This window comes from Nannobrachium achirus (assembly GCF_963921795.1).
Source record: "Nannobrachium achirus genome assembly, chromosome: 9".
Classification (NCBI taxonomy): Eukaryota; Metazoa; Chordata; class Actinopteri; order Myctophiformes; family Myctophidae; genus Nannobrachium; species Nannobrachium achirus.
In genome coordinates this window covers 200,165-225,000 of record NC_137818.1, presented here as the reverse complement: position 1 = coordinate 225,000, position 24,836 = coordinate 200,165, and the positions used below count along the sequence as shown (strand labels likewise).

General features: G+C 37.7%; 2 protein-coding genes across 4 annotated transcripts in view; one reads left to right on the top strand and one right to left on the bottom strand.

Moving 5' to 3' along the window:
- Positions 1–2,223, top strand: part of LOC308291991 (monocarboxylate transporter 2-like) — a 27,495-nt gene extending 25,272 nt beyond the window's left edge. For all 3 annotated transcript variants that reach the window (XM_080734180.1, XM_080734179.1, XM_080734181.1), the window contains one exon: positions 1–2,223. This exon is cut by the window's left edge and continues 1,852 nt beyond it. The gene's annotated coding sequence lies outside the window, so the exon portion shown is untranslated.
- A 4,515-nt stretch (positions 2,224–6,738) lies between these two features.
- On the bottom strand, positions 6,739–21,205 carry LOC308291788 (chemokine-like protein TAFA-2; the record flags this gene model as incomplete). The annotated part of the gene is made up of 4 exons (XM_080733921.1): positions 6,739–6,917; positions 8,402–8,441; positions 10,549–10,643; positions 21,061–21,205. The coding sequence occupies 4 exons, from the start codon at positions 21,203–21,205 to the stop codon at positions 6,739–6,741; spliced, it is 459 nt and encodes a 152-aa protein (XP_080590047.1).
- Between the last annotated feature and the right edge of the window lie 3,631 nt (positions 21,206–24,836).

Genomic DNA, 24,836 nt, shown 5'->3' with positions numbered 1-24,836 from the left:
CACTGAAATAGAAACATAGATTTTTCAAAAAAGATCTATAAGCCACGCTGTGAGCTTGTAGATCTGCTATTTTTCAATAGTTAAAGCACAAAAGAATGCGTAATAATGCGCTCCCAGTCTAAATGGGTTGAACCCCCTCCCCCTATGAAGAACATTCACGGGGGGCCCGCAGTGAATCCTTGTACCCAGGGCCCAGAATGTGGTGCCACACCCCTGCTTGGGCCCATCATTATGTTGTTGTGTTGTGGTGCATTGTTTAGTGTCTTTGGAGTTAGAACCACAACAGGACAGACAACGGCTCCAACAGACTGAAACAGTTTAGTGTCTTTGGAGTTGGAACCACAACAGGACAGACAACGGCTCCAACAGACTGAAACAGTTTAGTGTCTTTGGAGTTGGAACCACAACAGGACAGACAACGGCTCCAACAGACTGAAACAGTTTAGTGTCTTTGGAGTTGGAACCACAACAGGACAGGACGGCTCCAACAGACTGAAACAGTTTAGTGTCTTTGGAGTTGGAACCACAACAGGACAGGACGGCTCCAACAGACTGAAACAGTTTAGTGTCTTTGGAGTTGGAACCACAACAGGACAGACAACGGCTCCAACAGACTGAAACAGTTTAGTGTCTTTGGAGTTGGAACCACAACAGGACAGGACGGCTCCAAGAGACTGAAACAGTTTAGTGTCTTTGGAGTTGGAACCACAACAGGACAGGACGGCTCCAACAGACTGAAACAGTTTAGTTTCTTTGGAGTTGGAACCACAACAGGACAGGACGGCTCCAAGAGACTGAAACAGTTTAGTGTCTTTGGAGTTGGAACCACAACAGGACAGGACGGCTACAAGAGACTGAAACAGTTTAGTGTCTTTGGAGTTGGAACCACAACAGGACAGGACGGCTCCAACAGACTGAAACAGTTTAGTTTCTTTGGAGTTGGAACCACAACAGGACAGGACGGCTCCAAGAGACTGAAACAGTTTAGTGTCTTTGGAGTTGGAACCACAACAGGACAGACAACGGCTCCAACAGACTGAAACAGTTTAGTGTCTTTGGAGTTAGAACCACAACAGGACAGACAACGACTCCAACAGACTGAAACAGTGACTCAACAAGGACTGACTGAAGAACAGGGATGGGACGATACGCGATACTGTCGTTTATCGTGATAAAAAACACTTGTGGAGATTTAATTCATGGTGATAATGTCCTCCGTCTAGGATCAATTCACCTTTTATTTGCAGAGCTTTTATCTGGTACCATTTAATATATATATATATATATATATATATATATATATATATATATATATAATATAATAACATATCTGGTACCACTTAAACCCTCTGTTGGTAAAACCTACTTATAATATGCGTTCTGTAGCCTACTTGATACAGTCTTTTTTCTCACTCTCTACCAAATCTCTTTGCCAAAAAATAGCCAATCTACAGCTCAGAACACGCCGCATTGCGAGCTTGTAGATCGGCATTTTTTTGGCAAATGTTCCAAACCCAGGATAATGTATGTTGGGGATATTTTGATTATCACGATAATATCGTAAATCGCTATTTCTTTGGTGACAATAATGGTGATGTTCAAATGGTCCTATCCCTGGGAAGAACACATGAGGCTGATTACATAATAATTATAATAATAATGTTCATATGGTCCCATCCCTTGTGAGGCTGATTACACAGCATGAGAGCAAACAGAGACCAGAGAACAAAACCTGGATCACTGAGACAAACGTGTGTGACTGATAGAGATAGATATAATGGATAGATAAATATACTGATAGAGATAGATATAATGGATAGATAAATATACTGATAGAGATAGATATAATGGATAGATAAATATACTGATAGAGATAAATATAATGGATAGATAAATATACTGATAGAGATAGATATAATGGATAGATAAATATACTGATAGAGATAAATATAATGGATAGATAAATATACTGATAGAGATAGATATAATGGATAGATAAATATACTGATAGAGATAGATATAATGGATAGATAAATATACTGATAGAGATAAATATACTGATAGAGATAGATTTAATGGATAGATAAATATACTGATAGAGATACTATTTTAAATTGAATGTCTGAATGTCAAATTTCACAATTAATATATTGACGTAAAATGCGATAATGTTGTAAAGTTGTCAAGTGAATTGAATTAAAGTTGAATTACATTCTCCACCAATGACATTGTGTTTATTTGTATCTTTTTACTGTGCATGGATATAAAATCATATTTCTCTCCGATATGAATAAATATATTAAACTAAGACCATAGATTAGAAAGAAATTATAAATATTTGCACCCTATAATGAAATATGATGGGACATCATGTGATCTATGATGTCAGACATCATGTGATCTATGATGTCAGACATCATGTGATCTATGATGTCAGACATCTAGACTACCTGGATCTATGATGTCAGACATCTAGACTACCTGGATGTGGGCATTGTGTTTTGTATTCACCATTCCCTGTATTCACGAAAAGATTGATACAAATAAAACTATACTGTAGGAGGAGTAGTGTGGCAAAATAAACTTTTATTTATCAAGATGGAAAGATGGAATAGTGAGTTTAATATAATGAATATAGACTGGTATATAAAGAAACTTAATACATATGAACAGACTGGTGATAGTATATAAAGACCAGGGACGTGCTGGGCCCCTGATTCAGCCTGGGAAAAAGAGTTGGAGAGGCCCTCATTGCGCGCTATAGAGAGATCTCTCTCTATAGATCTCTCTATGCTCTCTATAGCGCTGCTGCTACTCAAAGATTTGCCATTTCAGATGGCAAGCCAGTGGGCCAATTACATGAGTTATGTTTCCTCGTTGTCGGGTGGAAATGTATGTCCAAAACCGTATGTTTTGTATTTGTATCAGTTAAAAAATGATTTAAACTAGTGAAAACTAGCCGATCTACAAGCACACAACGCCTCGCGGTGCGAGGCGTTGTGTGCTTGTAGATCTGCTGTTTTCACTACTTTTGTGCGACGGCCTTGTATGATGAAGCAAGGCTTTGCTTTGCAAAAAAAAAATTACAAATTTGAAAGTTGGAGATACAAGGTTTCTGCCCGACAGTGACGATTTACTTTGCTGGCCGCCCAGCCCCCAAAATGGAACAAAGGCCGACATTTTATTTAAATGTTTTTCCTAATGGCCGGCCTGGACCGGCCGGGAATGAACGGGCCGTTCGGGAGTTGTCCTGCTTTTCCCAATGGCCAGCACGTCCCTGATAAAGACACTAAATAAATATGAACAAACACAACAATAGACTGGCAATAGTATATAAAGAAACTAAATAGAAGCAAACACATCACCCTAACCCTACTGGTAAAGGAGTAGAGATATGAATAAATGTATTCATAACTCATATAAGCAAACACACACTTTAAGGGTAGACATAGGCCTACAAATTAAATGAAATTAAATACATATTAAACACAGAATGTCGGTAAGATTTGACGTAAAAAAAAATAAAAAGTGAACCTGCTGGTGGTGCTATAACAGGCCAAGGTGAAAAGGGTGGCATTTGTTCCTGGACTTTAGTGGGAATGTGCATGCAACATTTCCCTGAGATCGCAACCTGCTTTCATGATTTGAGGCATTTTGTTGAAAACAGACCAATCCTGCAATCTTTGGAAGCCAACGTTAGCCAATCAGGATGAAATATGAAATAACGAACCGATCTGTCTTGATCACATGACAATATAGATACTGTGTACCGATTTGTGTGATTTCTTTTATAAAATCTGAAGGAGTAATATATAAAAAAAATGTTTTGTCCTTGGCCTCTAGGGAGTGCACATACGTTTTACACTGAGGTGGAGTTATAGGTAAAAATCACAAATCAGCCCCTTATGTGGCATTTCTTCCTCTGCCTATTGGGAATGTTCACAGAAATTGTGTTCAAAACAGATCACTTCTGCAAACTTTGTCAAGTCCCGCCCATCGTCCCATCCCTCTTCACACCCATTGGTTGCTGTGTCTTGGTGGGACATTCGGTGGGACACTCCATCCACTACCATTCTAATTCAGTTGCTTCGTATTGTTATTCTGTGTGCTCAATTCGAATTTAAAACTTGGTTTCAGTCAAATGGTGCTGCTCAGTGCTCAGTGGCAGTGTAGTGACTCAGCATGTTTTTAAATGTTTTTATTTCTCCAAAAATTATGTTTTAGCAAATTCAGCATAAAAAAGGCGGAACCAGGGCGGGACAAGGCAGATAGAGCCTGCTGGTTGGTCAGTCAGGGACCAACCAGAAGGCTGACAAAGGAAAATACATAACCTTTTAGTTTAATGATTCTGGAGATACTGTGTACCAATTGTTGGTCAACAGAGTCCAAAACCCCGCCCCAGTCAGAGTGAAGCTTGGTTTAAACATGAATCATGTCTGTTTCTTCTGGTAGAATGACAGAACAGTGCCCTCTTGTGGTTTCAGGTGGAATGACTGAACTGTCATGTCAGCTTTACCGTGTCACCTGCAAGAGAACATTATGTTGGTTAATCTGTCCTTCATCATCATCATCATCATCATCATCATCATCATCATTATCATCGTCATCGTCGTCAGGCTATTTAGCCCTTGACAAAATACTTTGGTTCACAATATTTGTCTGTAAAAATTGGCACAATGTATTTGTAAACTAAATTGTAATGTCAAAAGAGAATTGGGCATCGCCATTATCTCCTTCCTGCCGGTCACATGGTTATTTGTTGTTTGTTGCAAGTGTATTTATTTGTTATCCTAATGGTTGAAGCTGATTTATGAAAGGCAATCTGCTGCCCAATGTCCTCAGCATTGTTAATGCCTAAATGCATGAATTGTTAATTACCTTGGTTGTACGTTTTTCACTGGAAAGGTTTGCCTAAGATGCAACCCAGGTATAGTAGGAGATTTAGTTTTTTTTTCTTGATATCACAGTATCACCTACTTTGATTGTGAAGTTATGGACTTTGCTGAGTTGATGACTCGACCCAAAGAGGATGCACTGTGTTTTGCCTACTGTAGGTACAGTAGGTACTGTAGGTACTGTACTGCTGTACTGTGTACTGTAGGTGTATTGTAGGTTTTGCCTACTGTAGGTGTACAGTAGGTACTGTAGGTATAGGGTTGTTAGGGTTACTTTTAAAAAGGAATCCCCTACAGTTACAAGTTACTTGCAAAGAAAATGTAGTCAGTAACGTAATCTGATTATCACAATTTAAAAAGTAACTACTAGTTACTTTCAGTTACTTTTGGATTACCGTTTAGAAAAACTCTCTAATTAAATAAAACATGTTTTACCATTGATAACTAGACAAGAATATTGAGCCAATGAAATTAGGAAAAGGACAACAGAATTTTACTTAAGCGAAGTGGCAGTACTTTACGCTGATTCGATTTGATTATTTTATTGTTTGGCGTTATAACTTATTTGTAAAATTGATGAGGGCAAGGGGAGAATGTACCAGCATGTAACCCCCATCATTCAGATCCGTTACTGTAATCCAGATTACACATTTTAAAATGTAACCTGAGACTTTACAAATTACCTGTTTTTTGTAATCTGATTACGTAATCCCGTTACATGTAATCTGTTACTTAACAACCCTGTACTGTGTACTGTAGGTGTATTGACAGTTTATTGTCATGGAGTGCAGGTGCAGAGCTTATTTAATTCACAGTTCAGGGCCTTTTCAACCTGCAAGTCGCTGTCATCAGTAGGGATGTGAAAAAAAATCTGAAATCGACGCGTCGATCGACTCACGCTCACCGCGACTCAAAAAGTACGAGTCGAAAAATCGAAAAATATATATATTTTTTTATTTTTCAAAAGTTTTTCCCCAAAAAAAGGTTTTAATCGTTCAAAAACGTTATAAGCGTTAATGTTTTCCATATGTGAGAGGACCGTGTGTGTGTGTGTGTGTGTGTGTGTGTGTGTGTGTGTGTGTGTGTGTGTGTGTGTGTGTGTGTGTGTGTGTGTGTGTGTGTCGGAGACGAGTGCATGCCTGCATGTGTTGTGCATTCGCATGCATGCGGCGCTAGTCAGGTCCGCGGACTACTGGTTGAGAAACACTGCTGGACCGGCTGATGTGCGCGTCATAGCAGTGCGCGCTGACTTGCCTGACTGTATCAACCCTTCTTATTATAACTCTATGGTATCAACTCTATGGACTGGATGCTTTTGTTTACCTCCTGCCTCTGCATGCATGCTTGACACGAATGCTCGCTTGTTAATGGCAGCGTCGCCGTCGTGTGCGACACACCCGTTGACTCGGTCGGGGAGAGAGCGAGTCAGACACTGCTCCACATTTGATACACTAGCCTGGGGTGCGCTAGCCTGAGCGCCCCCACTACGTTCCATGGACTTTGTAACTACGCTTCTAGTCTCTAAAGAACAGACTCCATGCTAACGCCGTTGTGCTCTCCTCTCAGCTGCTGCTTAGCGAAAAAAAAAAGTGAAAAAAGTCGATCGACGCGTCAATTTTCGGCCGCGACGCGTCGATTCGCCAATAATGCGTCGATTAACATCCCTAGTCATCAGCCAACAGAAACAGGTTGCAGTCACAAGCAGATGACATGTCGTTTACATGTATTAGGAACAACAGAGGTCCAAGTATGCTTCCTTGAGGAACTCCACAGTTTACTGGGAGTTCCGTTGACCTCCACCATCTGTTCTCTCTCCACCATACCAGGTAAGACTGCATCCATGTCACTGCTGTGCTGTTAGGGTTAGGGTTAGGGGTTTTAGGACCCTGGAGCTCACCTTGGTGGTCTTCACTTTGTTCCCAGAGATACAGGACCATCCGGTGAAGTCTGGAAGAATTCTGCATTCTTCTGAGTCCAAGCATGGATCCATCTGACACCAAGACCTCTGCTGTACAATAGACCCTATGGTACAATATTACACCATTACACTGAGTCCAAGCATTGATCCATCTGACACCAAGACCTCTGCTGTACAATAGACCCTATGGTACAATATTACACCATTACACTGAGTCCAAGCATGGATCCATCTGACACCAAGACCTCTGCTGTACAATAGACCCTATGGTACAATATTACACCATATTAAACATGATGTACAATAGACCCTATGGTACAATATTACACCATATTAAACATGATGTACAATAGACCCTATGGTACAATATTACACCATATTAAACATGATGTACAATAGACCCTATGGTACAATATTACACCATATTAAACATGATGTACAATAGACCCTATGGTACAATATTACACCATATTAAACACTCTGATGTACAATAGACCCTATGGTACAATATTACACCATATTAAACATGATGTACAATAGACCCTATGGTACAATATTACACCATATTAAACATGATGTAGACCCTATGATCACAACATAGAATGTTGTGGTATGGTATAAAACACAGAAATAATTGACCAACGATAACCTTCCTTGTGAGTCATCTTATTATGAATATGCTGAGTCATCTTATTATAAATATGCTGAGTCATCTTAATATGAATATGCTGAGTCATCTTATTATGAACATCTTATTATAAATATACTGAGTCATTATGAATATGCTGAGTCATCTTATTATAAATATGCTGAGTCATCTTATTATAAATATACTGAGTCATTATGAATATGCTGAGTCACCAACTTCGACTGCTCTCTTCGCATTCAATCGGACTTTTTCACCATTACTCAGTACGCATGCGCCAATATCTGTCGCCTCGAATATTATATTACCCTCACGGGAATCGAACCCAAGCCGTGGGTTTGTTGCATCCGTGCTCTACTGACTGAGCTAATGAACGGATGATGTGGCTCCTTTTTTGTGCATTTATCTTTGACGTGGATAGTGGGGTAGACGTGCAGTGGGGTAGACGTGAGGGACTGAATATTTACTATTCTGTCCATAACGGCACATATCTCGGTAACGCGGCTGAGTGGGATTGGTCGCCGTTCCCACCGCTCGTCGCGGCAACTCGGCTCGCTAGCTCTCGCCTCGGTGGCGACTCACGGGGGTCATCGGCGCCCAATACCGCGCCGCTCCGTCGGGGTCTGTGGCGTGGAGCGTTACACCGGGGAACAGAGAATCCATGGCATCTGGTTCGATGCTGGAATTCAGCTCAGGTTTTATTATTGTGTACCCCTGAGGTTGACCACTAGATGTCGACATTTCACTACTAATCAAGCCACTGTTTCATTGTTTTTTATCAACCGTCCACTGCGAGATACCGGGATACCCAGTATCCGGTATCTACGGATACCTCTGCATTGAAGCGTCTGAAAACACGTGAATATTTCGCATTAAGTGCGTTGATATCATCCGAAACAGGTGGCTGAGTCATCTTATTATAAATATGCTGAGTCATCTTACCTTCAACACAGGACGGCAGCTCTCTGGTAGTTCCTGCCACCTGTCCAGGTAAACACATTTTATATTACATTTTATATTAACACATATTATATTACATATTATATTACATTTTATATTACATTTTATATTAACACATATTATATTAACACATATTATATTACATTTTATATTACATTTTATATTACATTTTATATTAACACATTTTATATTACATTTTATATTAACACATATTATATTACATATTATATTACATTTTATATTACATTTTATATTAACACATATTATATTACATTTTATATTAACACATATTATATTACATTTTATATGAACACATATTATATTACATTTTATATTACATTTTATATTAACACATATTATATTACATTTTATATTACATTTTATATTAACACATATTATATTACATTTTATATTAACACATATTATATTACATTTTATATTACATTTTATATTTACACATTATATTACATATTATATTACATTTTATATTACATTTTATATTAACTCATATTATATTACATTTTATATTAACACATATTATATTACATTTTATATTAACACATATTATATTACATTTTATATTACATTTTATATTAACACATATTATATTACATTTTATATTACATTTTATATTAACACATATTATATTACATTTTATATTACATTTTATATTAACACATATTATATTACATATTATATTACATTTTATATTACATTTTATATTAACACATATTATATTACATATTATATTACATTTTATATTACATTTTATATTAACACATATTATATTACATTTTATATTACATTTTATATTAACACATATTATATTACATATTATATTACATTTTATATTACATTTTATATTAACACATATTATATTACATTTTATATTACATTTTATATTACATTTTTTATTAACACATATTATATTACATTTTATATTAACACATATTATATTACATTTTATATTAACACATATTATATTACATTTTATATTACATTTTATATTAACACATATTATATTACATATTATATTACATTTTATATTAACACATATTATATTACATTTTATATTACATTTTATATTAACACATATTATATTACATATTATATTACATTTTATATTAACACATATTATATTACATTTTATATTACATTTTATATTACATTTTATATTAACACATTTTATATTAACACATATTATATTACATTTTATATTACATTTTATATTACATTTTATATTACATTTTATATTAACACATATTATATTACATTTTATATTAACACATATTATATTTCATTTTATATTACATTTCATATTAACACATTTTATATTACATTTTATACTAACACATTTTATATTACATATTATATTACATTTTATATTAACACATATTATATTACATTTTATATTACATTTTATATTAACACATTTTATATTACATTTTATATTAACACATATTATATTACATATTATATTAACACATATTATATTACATTTTATATTACATATTATATTACATTTTATATTAACCCATTTTATATTACATTTTATATTAACACATTTTATATTAACACATATTACATTACATTTTATATTAACACATATTATATTACATTTTATATTAACACATTTTATATTAACACATTTTATATTAACACATTTTATATTACATTTTATATTAACACATATTATATTACATTTTATATTAACACATATTATATTACATTTTATATTAACACATATTATATTACATTTTATATTAACACATATATTTGATTTTATGTGATTCTTCTTCTTATTGAATTAAACATAACTATTCTATTCTATTCTATTCTATTCTATTCTATTCTATTGAGATATTACCTGTCCATAGTTAAGGTGTAGTATTATAGTATAGGGTATAGTATAGTATAGCATAATTATTACCCTTCCAGAGTTAAGGTATAGTATAGGGTATATAGTATAATTATTACCCGTCCAGATTTAAGGTATAGTATAGGGTATAGTAGGGTTAGGGAACTTAGGGTTAGGGTTAACCCTATAGTATAGGGTATATAGTATAATTAGGGTATAATAATTATTATAATAATAGGGTTAGGACAGGTAATAATAATATAATTATTACCTGTCCAGGGAAACAGGAACATTTGACAGTTTGAGAACGTTCTTCAATCTTGTTCTTATTGCAGCATCGATGAGCAGCCACCACCTCACATGTTCCTGTAATTATCATTATAATTATTAATTATTAATTCATCGATGAGCAGCCACCACCTCACACGTTCCTGTAATTATTATTATAATTATTAATTATTAATTCATCGATGAGCAGCCACCACCTCACATGTTCCTGTAATTATTATTATAATTATTCATTATTAATTATGACATACATGACATTAATACACACACTATACTATAATACTATACTTGTATGCATACAAGAGTGTTTGGGTTAGGGTTAGCAACACCATCTAACACACTCTGCTATCTAACATCAGGGTCTAGAGCTCTAAACCCTCCACACTCTGCTATCTAACATCAGGGTCTAGAGCTCTAAACCCTCCACACTCTGCTATCTAACATCAGGGTCTAGAGCTCTAAACCCTCCACTCTGCTATCTAACATCAGGGTCTAGAGCTCTAAACCCTCCACACTCTCCTATCTAACATCAGGGTCTAGAGCTCTAAACCCTCCACACTCTGCTATCTAACATCAGGGTCTAGAGCTCTAAACCCTCCACACTCTCCTATCTAACATCAGGGTCTAGAGCTCTAAACCCTCCACACTCTGCTATCTAACATCAGGGTCTAGAGCTCTAAACCCTCCACACTCTGCTATCTAACATCAGGGTCTAGAGCTCTAAACCCTCCACTCTGCTATCTAACATCAGGGTCTAGAGCTCTAAACCCTCCACACTCTCCTATCTAACATCAGTTCTATTCAATATTATATGAGATACATAAAGTACTGTTCTATTCAATGTTATATGAGATACATAAAGCACTGTGTTCTATTCAATGTTATATGAGATACATAAAGTACTGTGTTCTATTCAATATTATATGAGATACATAAAGCACTGTGTTCTATTCAATGTTATATGAGATACATAAAGTACTGTTCTATTCAATGTTATATGAGATACATAAAGTACTGTTCTATTCAATATTATATGAGATACATAAAGCACTGTGTTCTATTCAATGTTATATGAGATACATAAAGTACTGTTCTATTCAATGTTATATGAGATACATAAAGTACTGTGTTCTATTCAATATTATATGAGATACATAAAGCACTGTGTTCTATTCAATGTTATATGAGATACCTAAAGCACTGTGTTCTATTCAATGTTATATGAGATACATAAAGCACTGTGTTCTATTCAATGTTATATGAGATACATAAAGCACTGTGTTCTATGCAATGTTATATGAGATACATAAAGTACTGTTCTATTCAATGTTATATGAGATACATAAAGTACTGTTCTATTCAATGTTATATGAGATACATAAAGTACTGTTCTATTCAATATTATATGAGATACATAAAGTACTGTGTTCTATTCAATATTATATGAGATACATAAAGCACTGTGTTCTATTCAATGTTATATGAGATACCTAAAGCACTGTGTTCTATTCAATGTTATATGAGATACATAAAGCACTGTGTTCTATGCAATGTTATATGAGATACATAAAGTACTGTTCTATTCAATGTTATATATATACATAAAGTACTGTTCTATTCAATGTTATATGAGATACATAAAGTACTGTTCTATTCAATGTTATATGAGATACATAAAGTACTGTGTTCTATTCAATATTATATGAGATACATAAAGCACTGTGTTCTATTCAATGTTATATGAGATACATAAAGCACTGTGTTCTATTCAATGTTATATGAGATACATAAAGCACTGTGTTCTATTCAATGTTATATGAGATACATAAAGTACTGTTCTATTCAATGTTATATGAGATACATAAAGCACTGTGTTCTATTCAATGTTATATGAGATACATAAATTACTGTGTTCTATTCAATGTTATATGAGATACATAAAGCACTGTGTTCTATTCAATGTTATATGAGATACATAAAGTACTGTGTTCTATTCAATGTTATATGAGATACATAAAGTACTGTGTTCTATTCAATGTTATATGAGATACATAAAGTACTGTTCTATTCAATGTTATATGAGATACATAAAGTACTGTGTTCTATTCAATATTATATGATATACATAAAGCACTGTGTTCTATTCAATGTTAGGCTATATGAGATACATAAAGCACTGTGTTCTATTCAATGTTATATGAGATACATAAAGCACTGTGTTCTATTCAATGTTAAATGAATTTAACCGTGTGTGTGTGTGTGTGTGTGTGTGTGTGTGTGTGTGTGTGTGTGTGTGTGTGTGTGTGTGTGTGTGTGTGTGTGTGTGTGTGTGTGTGTGTGTGTGTGTGTGTGTGCAGACCACCTGTTGTGTTGCTCCAGGCTGCAGGCAGGATGAAACACAGCAGCAGAAAAACACTGTTTACATCCATGTTGTCACGGTTACCTAAATATAAACATATAATACATTATATTTACATCCATGTTGTCACGGTTACCTAAATATAAACATATAATACATTATATTTACATCCATGTTGTCACGGTTACCTAAATATAAACATATAATACATTATATTTACATCCATGATGTCATGGTTACCTAAATATAAACATATAAGACATTATATTTACATCCATGATGTCACGGTTACCTAAATATAAACATATAATACATTATATTTACATCCATGATGTCACGGTTACCTAAATATAAACATATAATACATTATATTTACATCCATGTTACCACAGTTACCTAAATATAAACATAATACATTATATTTACATCCATGTTGTCACAGTTAACTAAATATAAACAATATATCGTACTGTACATTATATTTAATATTTACAGTTGACCTCTTACTGCCCACAAATATATCAAATGTATCCCCGCGACCCGATTCCAGATAAGTGGTTGAAGATGGATGGATGGATGGACATAATAAAAAACTAATACAGTATGTCATAAAATACTGTCATTTAAAATGTATGTCTAAGCGTGGCTCGAAGATACACTAGATATAGGACTAAAACTAAAAGGACTTTTATTCAGAAGACTTTTGGATAGAACGGCATCAAAACTAGGTTTAGCCACCACACACACACGCACGCACGCACGCACGCACGCACGCACGCACACACACACACACACACACACACACACACACACACACACACACACACACACACACACACACACACACACACACACACACACCTACCTTCTCTGCTCACAATCATAAGTATGAAAGTCCATCATTTGTTTTCATTCAGTTCAGTTCCTGCATTAAGCAACTTGTTGTAGAAAGAAGTTTAATCTGCTGCTCCCTGCTATCAAAGTGATCCTTAAATATTAAACTGCTATAAGAGTGATCTGGTGAATATTCTGCTCCCTGCTATAAGAGTGATCTGTTGAATATTCCTTGGTGTAAAATCACACCATCTTGCTGTCAGACGGACACCAGCACTGACTCTGACCTCTGAATGTGACCAGACCTCTGCTCTCATTAACTATGTGCTCTAATCAAGGCTTTTGTAGATCTGTTCTCATTAACAACAGTCTTAATCAAGACACAAACCATCTGTTATTTTCATTTAAGAAGCTTAGAGCAGAGAGAGCAGCTGTGCTGCTGCACTGCGCTCTGCTCTGCTCTGCTCTGCTCATCAACACACTGATCGATCCTCAACCTCTAACAGGCCGTATAATGTAATAACTAACAGTGTGATAAATGTCAGCGCTCAGGTTTATCTGTTTGTATTCAAGCTGTTTGTCGCCCTCATGTGGAGAAAAGGAATAACTACAATAAATCCAGTTTTCACTCCGTTCATAAAATACGATGTTTAAAAACAATAAAAAGGGCAAGATGGCGCTATTTTATACAATACAAGCTGTTAAAATCTACAAGCTCACAATGAGATGAGTTGTGAGCTTGTAGATCTGCTATTTTCGGCGTGCGACACCTCATAGAGCAGAAGCATAAAGTAAACATTACAACGGAAGCGTTCACGTTGCGTTTGGTGCGAGACTTGACACGTGATGTGCTTTTATTTTGACGAGAAACGGAAGCTTTCAAATGGCGCACGATGCGAAGTTTGACCCATATGTGTGGGACATGTAGTCCTTAGACTGTAGTTCTTAAAGCCACCCATGGTGTATGGGACATGTAGTCCTTAGACTGTAGTTCTTCCAGCGACCCATGGTTTATGGAACTTGTAGTTCTTAAGTGTAGTCGTTATGGCCACGTCCGACTTGCCGTAGCCTAGCCAGCCAGTTAGCATGCTATGGCTAGCAGCATATCCACATGAAGCTCTGTTCTTCTGTCCCTCACCGAAAATAGCAGATCTACAAGCTCACAACGCGTCTCACTGTGAGCTTGTAGATTTGAACAGCTTGTATTGTATAAACTGGCGCCATGTTGCGTCATGTTGCTCTTATTTTATCAACAAAACTGGATTTATTGACTTCTACTTGTAGTTAATCATGTTGTCCACATGAGGGCGACACATGCCCTGGAAATGGAATACAATCAGATGAACAAAGCGCTGTAAACATGAACACTGACATTATCACACTGTCAGTTACATTATAAATAGTTAAATGTCATTTATATTTATCACACTGTTAATTACATTATATTATAATGTAATTAACAGTGTGATAAATGTAAATGTAAAACTGGTTTATAATATAAATGAGTTAAATGTCATTTACATTTATCACACTGTTAATTACTAAGGGGTCCCTGCTTCATCTCTCTCTCAGCTAAGGGGTCCCTGCTTCATCTCTCTCTCTCTAAGGGGTCCCTGCTTCATCTCTCTCTCTCTCTCTACACTCTAAAAACAAAAACTAGGCTCTACTCAATTTTATTGGTGAAACATTTTTACACTCAAAAATATTGAGTAAACTGTTATGAAAATCAGGTAGATGATACTCAATTAATTTGAGTAAAAGTAACCAAAACTTTTACGTACTTATTAACAACTAAAATTGAGTACAATGACCTAAAGAAATTGAGTAGATATAATTAAATGATTCAGTCAATGCCACAAAAGACTACAAGTAAATACATTGAAATATTAAGTAGATCTAATTGAATATTAGAGTATGATTTAACAAAACAAATATGTCACATTTACTTTATTCATTTACTTTTATTGATTTAATTCATATAGTACCATTTACCCCTTTCATTTACTTTACCTTTTACTCCAGGAGTACATGATGTCAAATGAATACACATGAAATAATTATGCAGATAATTATGTTTTTAATCAACTAATTTTGACCAGTGTAACACCACATCAAGTATGAACATTCAACATACTTTAGTATGTAAATGACATGCAACAATGCCTGCAAAAACAATATGTTTAAAGATAATGATCAGGAAAGGGGTATCCCTGACACTTTTAAAATTATGTTTACTAAAGAGCAGTGTGTGTTCACAATACTGTATATAAGTACCTCTAATTGAACTGTGCATACTGTAAGTAAGCAGTCTGTCAAACATAATGCACCATAAGAACAATGAGCCCATCAAATGAACAGTAAGTCATAACCACAAAATACATTAAAGACAGTCAGAGGCCCTTTGGCATGAAAGAAAATCACAACTTGGAATATGAAATAATAAATAAGCATTTACAGTAGCTCAACATTTAAACATATTGACTATGCACACATGTAATGTCTATATGCTAAACTGACCTGTTTGCATTATGACTCGAATGCACCAGAAACAAACACTTTACATTAACTAATTACTATCAGCAACAAATACCATTGCAAAAATGCTGTTTTGACAATAAATCCACTTTCAGTAGGTTATACCCACTTTCTGAGAGCATCTTGCTGAACAGTAGTCGGCAAGCAGACATTCAGTCTCTGAACTTTGGCTGAAAGGTGTCCAGGATCCAACTCAACTAGTACTTTTTGGAACATCTCAAGACCATATCTGAGGTTCTTGGGGTATCTCAGATTAAAGGCATAGAACAGTCCCAACAGATAGCAGCAGACCCCCAAGATTGTTGAGGGCAGTGATGCCCTTAATCACAATACCTACATCAGTAGGTTCATTCATTGAGTCCTCTTGGTTCTGCAGCAGGTAGATCTTCATCTTCATCATCACCTCCTCTGTCAACTTCTCTTCAACTTCTCTTCTACAGGTGCACCAGCAGCTTCCTTCCTGCACACATTGTGAAGATAATTGTTTAGAGCTCACTTTCAGGCTAAATGTTACAAGACACACAGACACACATTGAGCAATCCTAGCTGTCTCCACACATGCAGCCCTGGGCATAATCTTGAATCAGTTGGACCAGACATGCAACGGATGCAACAGCCATTCAGCCAATGTCACAACCTCATTCTCTGGACATCACTATGCTGTTCCTTTGCATGTGATGGTCTCATCCACGATGACATTAAAACGTCAAAACATTTATTTTACTAACTTGAAAGTCCTTGATCTTGACACTATCTTCTTCCAGATGGTCGATGAGACATCGGATGATGACCTCTCGTGTTCGTTGATTGGGGATTCCTCTCTGCAGAATAGAAAAATAATTATTTGAACAATAAAGAAAAAGTATGACTGCACTTTCATAACTAACATAAACTTTGGCAATACAATTGTTTCCACAACCCAGTTTTAGCAACGGAAGCTGGGAGACTATCCTTAGTAGCTATTAAGACATACATTTAGAAATGAATAATCAGGAGAGAGAGAGTTGCAGGGGATAAAGATGAGTTTAGCATAAATTAATATAGTAATTATTGTCATTAGCCAGGTGAAATATAATTAAAGCAGTTAGAGTAAATGAAAGTTTCATACCTGAAGTACAATACTCATTTGTGCCCAAACTGCCCTTCTTGGACTGGAACATGGACAGTAGTTTGGGGGTATAGAAGTCCAACATTGCCATACATTTTGGCTCAAGATTCAGTGTGGTGATCATCCTGAACTTTGCACTAACCTGGAAGACAGAGATGAGGGGAAGAGAGTAAAAAAGAAGACATGTAGATAATAATGTAGGCCTATACCTGTGCATTTTATCTTCATTGTACACACCATTGTATGCAGCTGTGCATAGCTTGTAATAAATGCAAAAAGTCACAATGACTAGAGGGCTTGCACATTCCTCTCACTGTAACCTTAACTAGCTGCAAACCTTTGTAAAGAACATAAGTTATACCCAATACATTTGTGTAGCCTATATGCACAAAGATACAGTAAATCTACTTACCAATATTTGCAAACACTCTCCAGGTTTGTTGTTGAAGAAGATGTGTGCTGCTGCTGTTTGTTGACAGAATGTTCCAGTAGAACTTTCCCATGAACCCTTGTGTACAATTTTGAATCTTAGTCATATCTACTCAATTGTTTAAAGGACCTACACCATGAATTTTCACTTTTTCTATTTTAAAACCTTTTTTTGGGGTCCCACTGGCACCTTCTATCCTCACAAAGTCCTATTTCTGACCGTTGTGTCTTTCTCTGGTTTTGGGCAGACAGAGATGAAAAGCTTTCCACGGGTTCTCAGAACAGTGCTGTTCTGAGAGTTGACGAGAGTGACGTCACTCTCGGATTCCCGTTTTTTTTTTTCAGAGTAAAAAAAAAAAAAAAATTCAAAAAAAAAATTTTCAAAACTTTTTTTTTTTCAAAAACTTAAAAACTTTTTTTTTTCAAAAAACTTTTTTTTTTTTCAAAAAACTTTTTCTTTTTCAAAAAACTTTTTTTCTGGAAAAACTTTTTTTCTGGAAAAACCCCACTAGATGCGCCCCTGAGCAAACAGAGGCCGTTTTGGTATTGCAGCTGGAGAGCCTCATTATAGTAGAGCTAGAACAAACAAAAAGAATGGTCAGAGTGTTTTTTGAGGGTTAAAACCTGTCTAAGACTCAATTTTGAGCATATATTTATACAAAAAATATAGTTTTAAAAGCATGGTGTAGGCCCTTTAAGTTGTTGTGAGAGATGAAAGATTATTAAGTTGGAATGAATAATAATTAAGGGTATTTTTAAATTGATCCATATAAGTACTCCATACTCAAATATTATGAAGGAAAATTACCAAAACAAATTGAGTATAATTCATGAATAAAATCAGTTGGTCAAATACTAATTTATTCTCATGAAATTAACTCAAATAATGTACATCTAACTCAAAAAGAACAGTTGGATTTTTACTCATTTTGTTTGGTGTGACCTACTCAAACAATCACATACATGATATTCAGTGATTTTATTGAGTAAATATAACTTTTTCTAATAGTGCTATTTACTCGGTCACAGAATTCTTTCTTAGAGTGTAAGGGGTCCCTGCTTCATCTCTCTCTCAGCTAAGGGGTCCCTGCTTCATCTCTCTCTCAGCTAAGGGGTCCCTGCTTCATCTCTCTCTCTAAGGGGTCCCTGCTTCATCTCTCTCTCTAAGGGGTCCCTGCTTCATCTCTCTCCCAGCTAAGGGGTCCCTGCTTCATCTCTCTCTCTAAGGGGTCCCTGCTTCATCTCTCTCTCTAAGGGGTCCCTGCTTCATCTCTCTCTCTAAGGGGTCCCTGCTTCATCTCTCTCTCTAAGGGGTCCCTGCTTCATCTCTCTCTCTAAGGGGTCCCTGCTTCATCTCTCTCTCTAAGGGGTCCCTGCTTCATCTCTCTCTCTAAGGGGTCCCTGCTTCATCTCTCTTTCTAAGGGGTCCCTGCTTCATCTCTCTCTCAACTAAGGGGTCCCTGCTTCATCTCTCTCTCAACGAAGGGGTCCCTGCTTCATCTCTCTCTCAACTAAGGGGTCCCTGCTTCATCTCTCTCTCTCAACTAAGGGGTCCCTGCGTCATCTCTCTCTCTCTAAGGGGTCCCTGCTTCATCTCTCTCTCTAAGGGGTCCCTGCTTCATCTCTCTAAGGGGTCCCTGCTTCATCTCTCTCTCAACTAAGGGGTCCCTGCTTCATCTCTCTCTCAACCAAGGGGTCCCTGCTTCATCTCTCTCTCTAAGGGGTCCCTGCTTCATCTCTCTCTAAGGGGTCCCTGCTTCATCTCTCTCTCTAAGGGGTCCCTGCTTCATCTCTCTCTCTAAGGGGTCCCTGCTTCATCTCTCTCTCTAAGGGGTCCCTGCTTCATCTCTCTCTCTCTAAGGGGTCCCTGCTTCATCTCTCTCAACTAAGGGGTCCCTGCTTCATCTCTCTCAACTAAGGGGTCCCTGCTTCATCTCTCTCCACTAAGGGGTCCCTGCTTCATCTCTCTCTCAACTAAGGGGTCCCTGCTTCATCTCTCTCTCTCAACTAAGGGGTCCCTGCTTCATCTCTCTCTCAACTAAGGGGTCCCTGCTTCATCTCTCTCTCTCTCTCTCTCTCTCTCTCTCTCTCTCTCAACTAAGGGGTCCCTGCTTCATCTCTCTCTCAACTAAGGGGTCCCTGCTTCATCTCTCTCTCTCAACTAAGGGGTCCCTGCTTCATCTCTCTCTCAACTAAGGGGTCCCTGCTTCATCTCTCTCTCTCTCTCAACTAAGGGGTCCCTGCTTCATCTCTCTCTCAACTAAGGGGTCCCTGCTTCATCTCTCTCTCTCTCAACTAAGGGGTCCCTGCTTCATCTCTCTCTCTAGGGTCCCCAAAATCAATGACCATACATGAAGCGAGTTAGCATTTGTTTTTTGTTTTTTAGGTTTCTTTAGAACTTTGATTATATTGTGTTTTTCTCTAGATAGATATCCATTTACATTGTTATATTGCTGTTAATGTACTGACCTATTATCTTGTTTATTATTGTGATGTTTTATCTGCTTATTGTAAATCGCTTTGGATTAAAAGTGTCTGCTAAATCTAAATGCCTAAACTGTAAACTGTGTAAACTGTCCCTGTAGTGATCTAGTTCTAGTTATCTGAAAAGTCAGATCATCAGCGACCTCTACTGTCTGGTCAACATAACTGAAATCCTCCAATCACAGCCCTCTTTGGTGTCACATGGTGTCTTCACTCTCAGAGAAAGTTTTCAGTAAACAAACATGGCGGCTGCACCGCGGTGGACGGAAGAAGGAAAACAACTCGTTATTCTGGTAAGAAGCTTCATCTCTCTCATCTCTCTCAACTAAGGGGTTGCCCATATATGGAGATCCCTAACAGAATCCCTTTTATGCCCATATATGGAGATCCCTAACAGAATCCCTTGTATGCCCATATATGGAGATCCCTAACAGAATCCCTTTTATGCCCATATATGGAGATCCCTAACAGGACGGCGAAACCTGTTTGGATCGTTGCTCTTTCTCTAAGGAACTCAACACAGACACAGACGGGACCAAGATGGCGGCACGCAATTTTACACGCTCTGCTATGTCCTATGTTTTTATGTTTTTATGTCTCTAAACCATCCGTGACTTCACTTTTCTACCGCTCTCCGCTTTAAGTTACATTTTAGCTTAGTTTTGATATTTTTGGTGTGTTATTCGTGACTCTTTCATTGGTTTATTTTTGCTAAACTGTGGACTGTGAACCAAGAAACCAAGTACCTGGACTGCTGGGACGTCTTTGCCGGCTTAGACCCGGTGTATGACGCCGGATCTCATCGGAGTACTGGTCTGTGGCTGTGTCTGTGAGGCTGGGGTTTCCCCTGGATGTGTGTTCTACGTTCGCGGGGATCACCCTGGGTGGCATTGCTAGCTCACCGTAGCTAGTGCTGTTCACTAGACACAGTATTTTCATCGCCACTGCCTGTGTCAACGTCTTCTCTTCTCAACGGTGGTGGCCGGCTTTCCAGTGAGGGATCGAGGGATCTTCTCTGTCCCCGGACGGCTCGTCTGCCCTGCCGGCCGGTGGCTCTGCGTCCTGCCCCCGCTCGGCCTCTGAGGACGGGCTGCGCTGCGGTGGGAACGTGATAGCTGCTCGGGGCTGGATCGCTGGTGGACGGCTCCGCTTTCCGTCTTCTCTCTGGCTTCTGGGACGGCGGGTACCGTCGACTCGGCGAGGGGAACACTATCCTCACGATAGCATGTTTGGTTGGCTGGCACGCTAACTCGCCTGCTCTGCGGAATCGCCACTTTCAACAGTCTGCTTTCTAAGGACTGTACTGATCACGGTCCACCGTTTCGATCCGCATTGGGACACTCTATTCGCCGCTTGCTCCTCTTCGCTCCGGTCGCGGCATTGCGGTGCGATAGCCGGAGGACAAACGGGTAACTAGTAACTTTGTTTTTTGTTTTTGTTTGTTTGTTTAATCAATTTTTACTTTTATTTCTTTGCCCAGTATATCTGTGTGTCAATCATGTTGACCAAGGCTTCATGTGTTGTATGGCTGTTATTGGGTTGTTTATCTTTTTCTAAACGCCTCAATGGAGAGGTGCCTTCACTGAGCCAAAACATGTATCACTCCGATGCTTCTGGTCGTGCTACGTCTGCACTGTGGATGGACTTCAAGCCGCAGGGCCCACAACAACCTGACTGTTTGAAACGAATCCTCCCGTATGCTTTAATTCTTTTGGAGAATATAGCATTTGGTCCCCTGTGTAAGGGACTAAAGGACGCACCCTCTTCTAACTCTCATGGGTCAACTCGAATGCTTAAAAGGGTGATATCTAGGCTTATGATTTTATTGATGTTGTTCATCTCAGGAAATGTTCAACTAAATCCTGGCCCGGTCTCAAGCCCAGAAAACCTCCTGTCTACTCCTCTTCCTGTTGTATCTACTCCTTATGATTTCAGCTGCAGAAATGGTCTGGGGTTCCTGCACTTTAATGCTAGGAGTATGGTGTCCAAACTTGATAAGCTTAGTACTTGGTTTGAGACAGCTAAACCTGATGTTGTTGCTATATCGGAGACGTGGCTGAAACCCACCACACCAGATAATTTGCAGTTTCCTGGTTTTAATCTATTTAGAACTGATCGGAAAGGTAGATGTGGGGGTGTTGCTCTCTACATCTCAAATAGGTTTCAAGGGTCTGTTCTACATTCTGTTTCTATCCCAAGACAGTTTGAATTCCTGGCAGTCCAGATAATGGTGGTAAATGCACCGCTTACTATTATATGCTGCTACAGGCCTCCCTCAGCTAAAATCGAAACTCTGGGAAACCTTACTGATTTAATTGCTAAATATACTCATACTGAATTGATACTTTTGGGAGATCTGAACTGGGACTGGGATAGTGAGACTTCTTCTTGCTTTAAACAGAAATGTGATTCCCTAAATTTAACCCAGATTATTAACAGCCCCACTAGACCTGCCAGTGACACTCTGATTGATATTATTTTGACAAATGCTGTTCACAAATATATCTCAGTGGGTGTGTTTGCAAATGATTTGAGCGATCATTGTGCTATTGCCTGCATCAGGAGCACAAAGATGCCCAAATCAAAAGGTTTAATTATAACCAGACGTTGTTTTAGACAATTTGATGAGCAAGCTTTTTTGCATGATTTATCATCAGTCGACTGGTTCCGTATCCCACTTATACCGTCTGCGGAGGATGCTTTCCGTTTCTTCCTCGACCACTTCCTCTCGTTGGTTAACAAACACGCTCCCCTAAAGAAGGTCAGAATTAAGAACAGGTCTAATCCCTGGTTCACTAGGGATTTAGCTGATCTGATTCATGATAGAAATAGGAAATGGGCTCTTGCTAGAAAGTCCAAGTCCCTAAATGATTGGCTTCTTTTTCGCATTCTCAGAAATAAGTGTACTGCTCTCACTAAAAAGTTGAAGGCACAGTATTATTTATCTCTAACTTCTGACACGTCTGGTGTAAACTTCTGGAAAGCAGTTAAATCCCTCCAGCAGAGGGGAGCTGCTGGTCCCCCGCCAAAGCTTCGGGTTGGTGATGCTGTTATTTGTGACACAAAACTGATTTCGAATGCTTTCAATGATCATTTTAAAAAGGCTGGGCATTTATTCGATGTAGAAAATGCTTCCTCCTTTCTGCAAGGTGCACATGAGGAGGCATTTTCACCACCTGATGGTCTGGTAAATTTTGATTTTTCTCCTATTCTTATGACTGATGTTCTTCATTCGCTGTCCTCTCTGGACCCAAAAAAGGCCCCGGGGCCTGATGGCCTTGACCCATATCTCCTGAGATTAGCTGCAGTAGTATTAGCCCAACCTATAACTGACATTTTTAATCTGTCATTGACTTCTCAGAGTATTCCTTTGGTGTGGAAGCAAGCACATGTTTCCCCCCTTCTTAAGGCAGGTGATCCCCTTGATGTCAACAATTATAGGCCAATTTCTAATCTCTCTGCCTTAGCAAAAATACTGGAAGCTCATGTATCAGTCCAAGTAAATACTTTTCTTGACCACCATAAGATCCTTAATACTATGCAGTCTGGGTTTAGAGCCAAGCATAGTACTGTCACGGCTTGTCTTACTGTCCTAGATGATATTAAGGCAGCCTGGGAAAAGTCTTATGTATGTGCAGCGTTGTTTATAGATCTAGCTAAAGCTTTCGACACTGTGGATTTGCCCATATTGCTTAAGACGCTGTCCAACATTGGTATGGGCCAAAATGCTATTGGTTGGTTCTCCAGTTACTTGTTAGGTCGCACTCAATGTGTGAAACTGGGTGACATAGTGTCGGATAAAGTTGCTCTGGAGAAGGGAGTCCCCCAGGGCTCTATATTGGGTCCCTTACTCTTTCTTTTATATATTAATAACATTTGCAGTAAATCAAAGTACTCTAGGTACCATATGTACGCGGATGACACGGTTCTGTACACCTGTGCGCCCACGCTTGATTTGGCTGTAAATAACTTGTCTTCTGATTTCATCGCTTTGCAGCATGAATTGAGAAGAAACAAATTGTTGTTAAACGGGAACAAAACAAAGGCAATGTTGTTCACCCCAAAAGCGCATCCAACATCTTTAATCATCTCTACTCTAGATGGTACTACTATAGAGTGGGTGGAGCGCTATAAATATCTTGGTTTCTGGTTGGACAATCACCTAAACTTTAAATTTCATATTGATGCTCTGGGCAAGAAGCTGAAATTTACCTTAAGTTTTTTCTATAGACTGAAGGCCTGTTTTGCCCGTTCCTCTCGCAAACGATTGGTCACTGGTCTGTTCTTGTCCCAACTTGATTATGGGGATACCATTTAGAGGTTTGCATGTACCACCACATTGGCCAAACTGGATCCCCTGTATCATGCAGCGGTGAGATTTATTACTAACTTGCCTTTTAGGACTCACCATTGCCTGTTGTATGCTGCAGTTGACTGGTCTTCTCTGTCATCTCGCAGGTTACAGCATTGGAATAATTTTGTCTATAAAGCGATACTTGGTGAGCTCCCCTCTTACATCTCC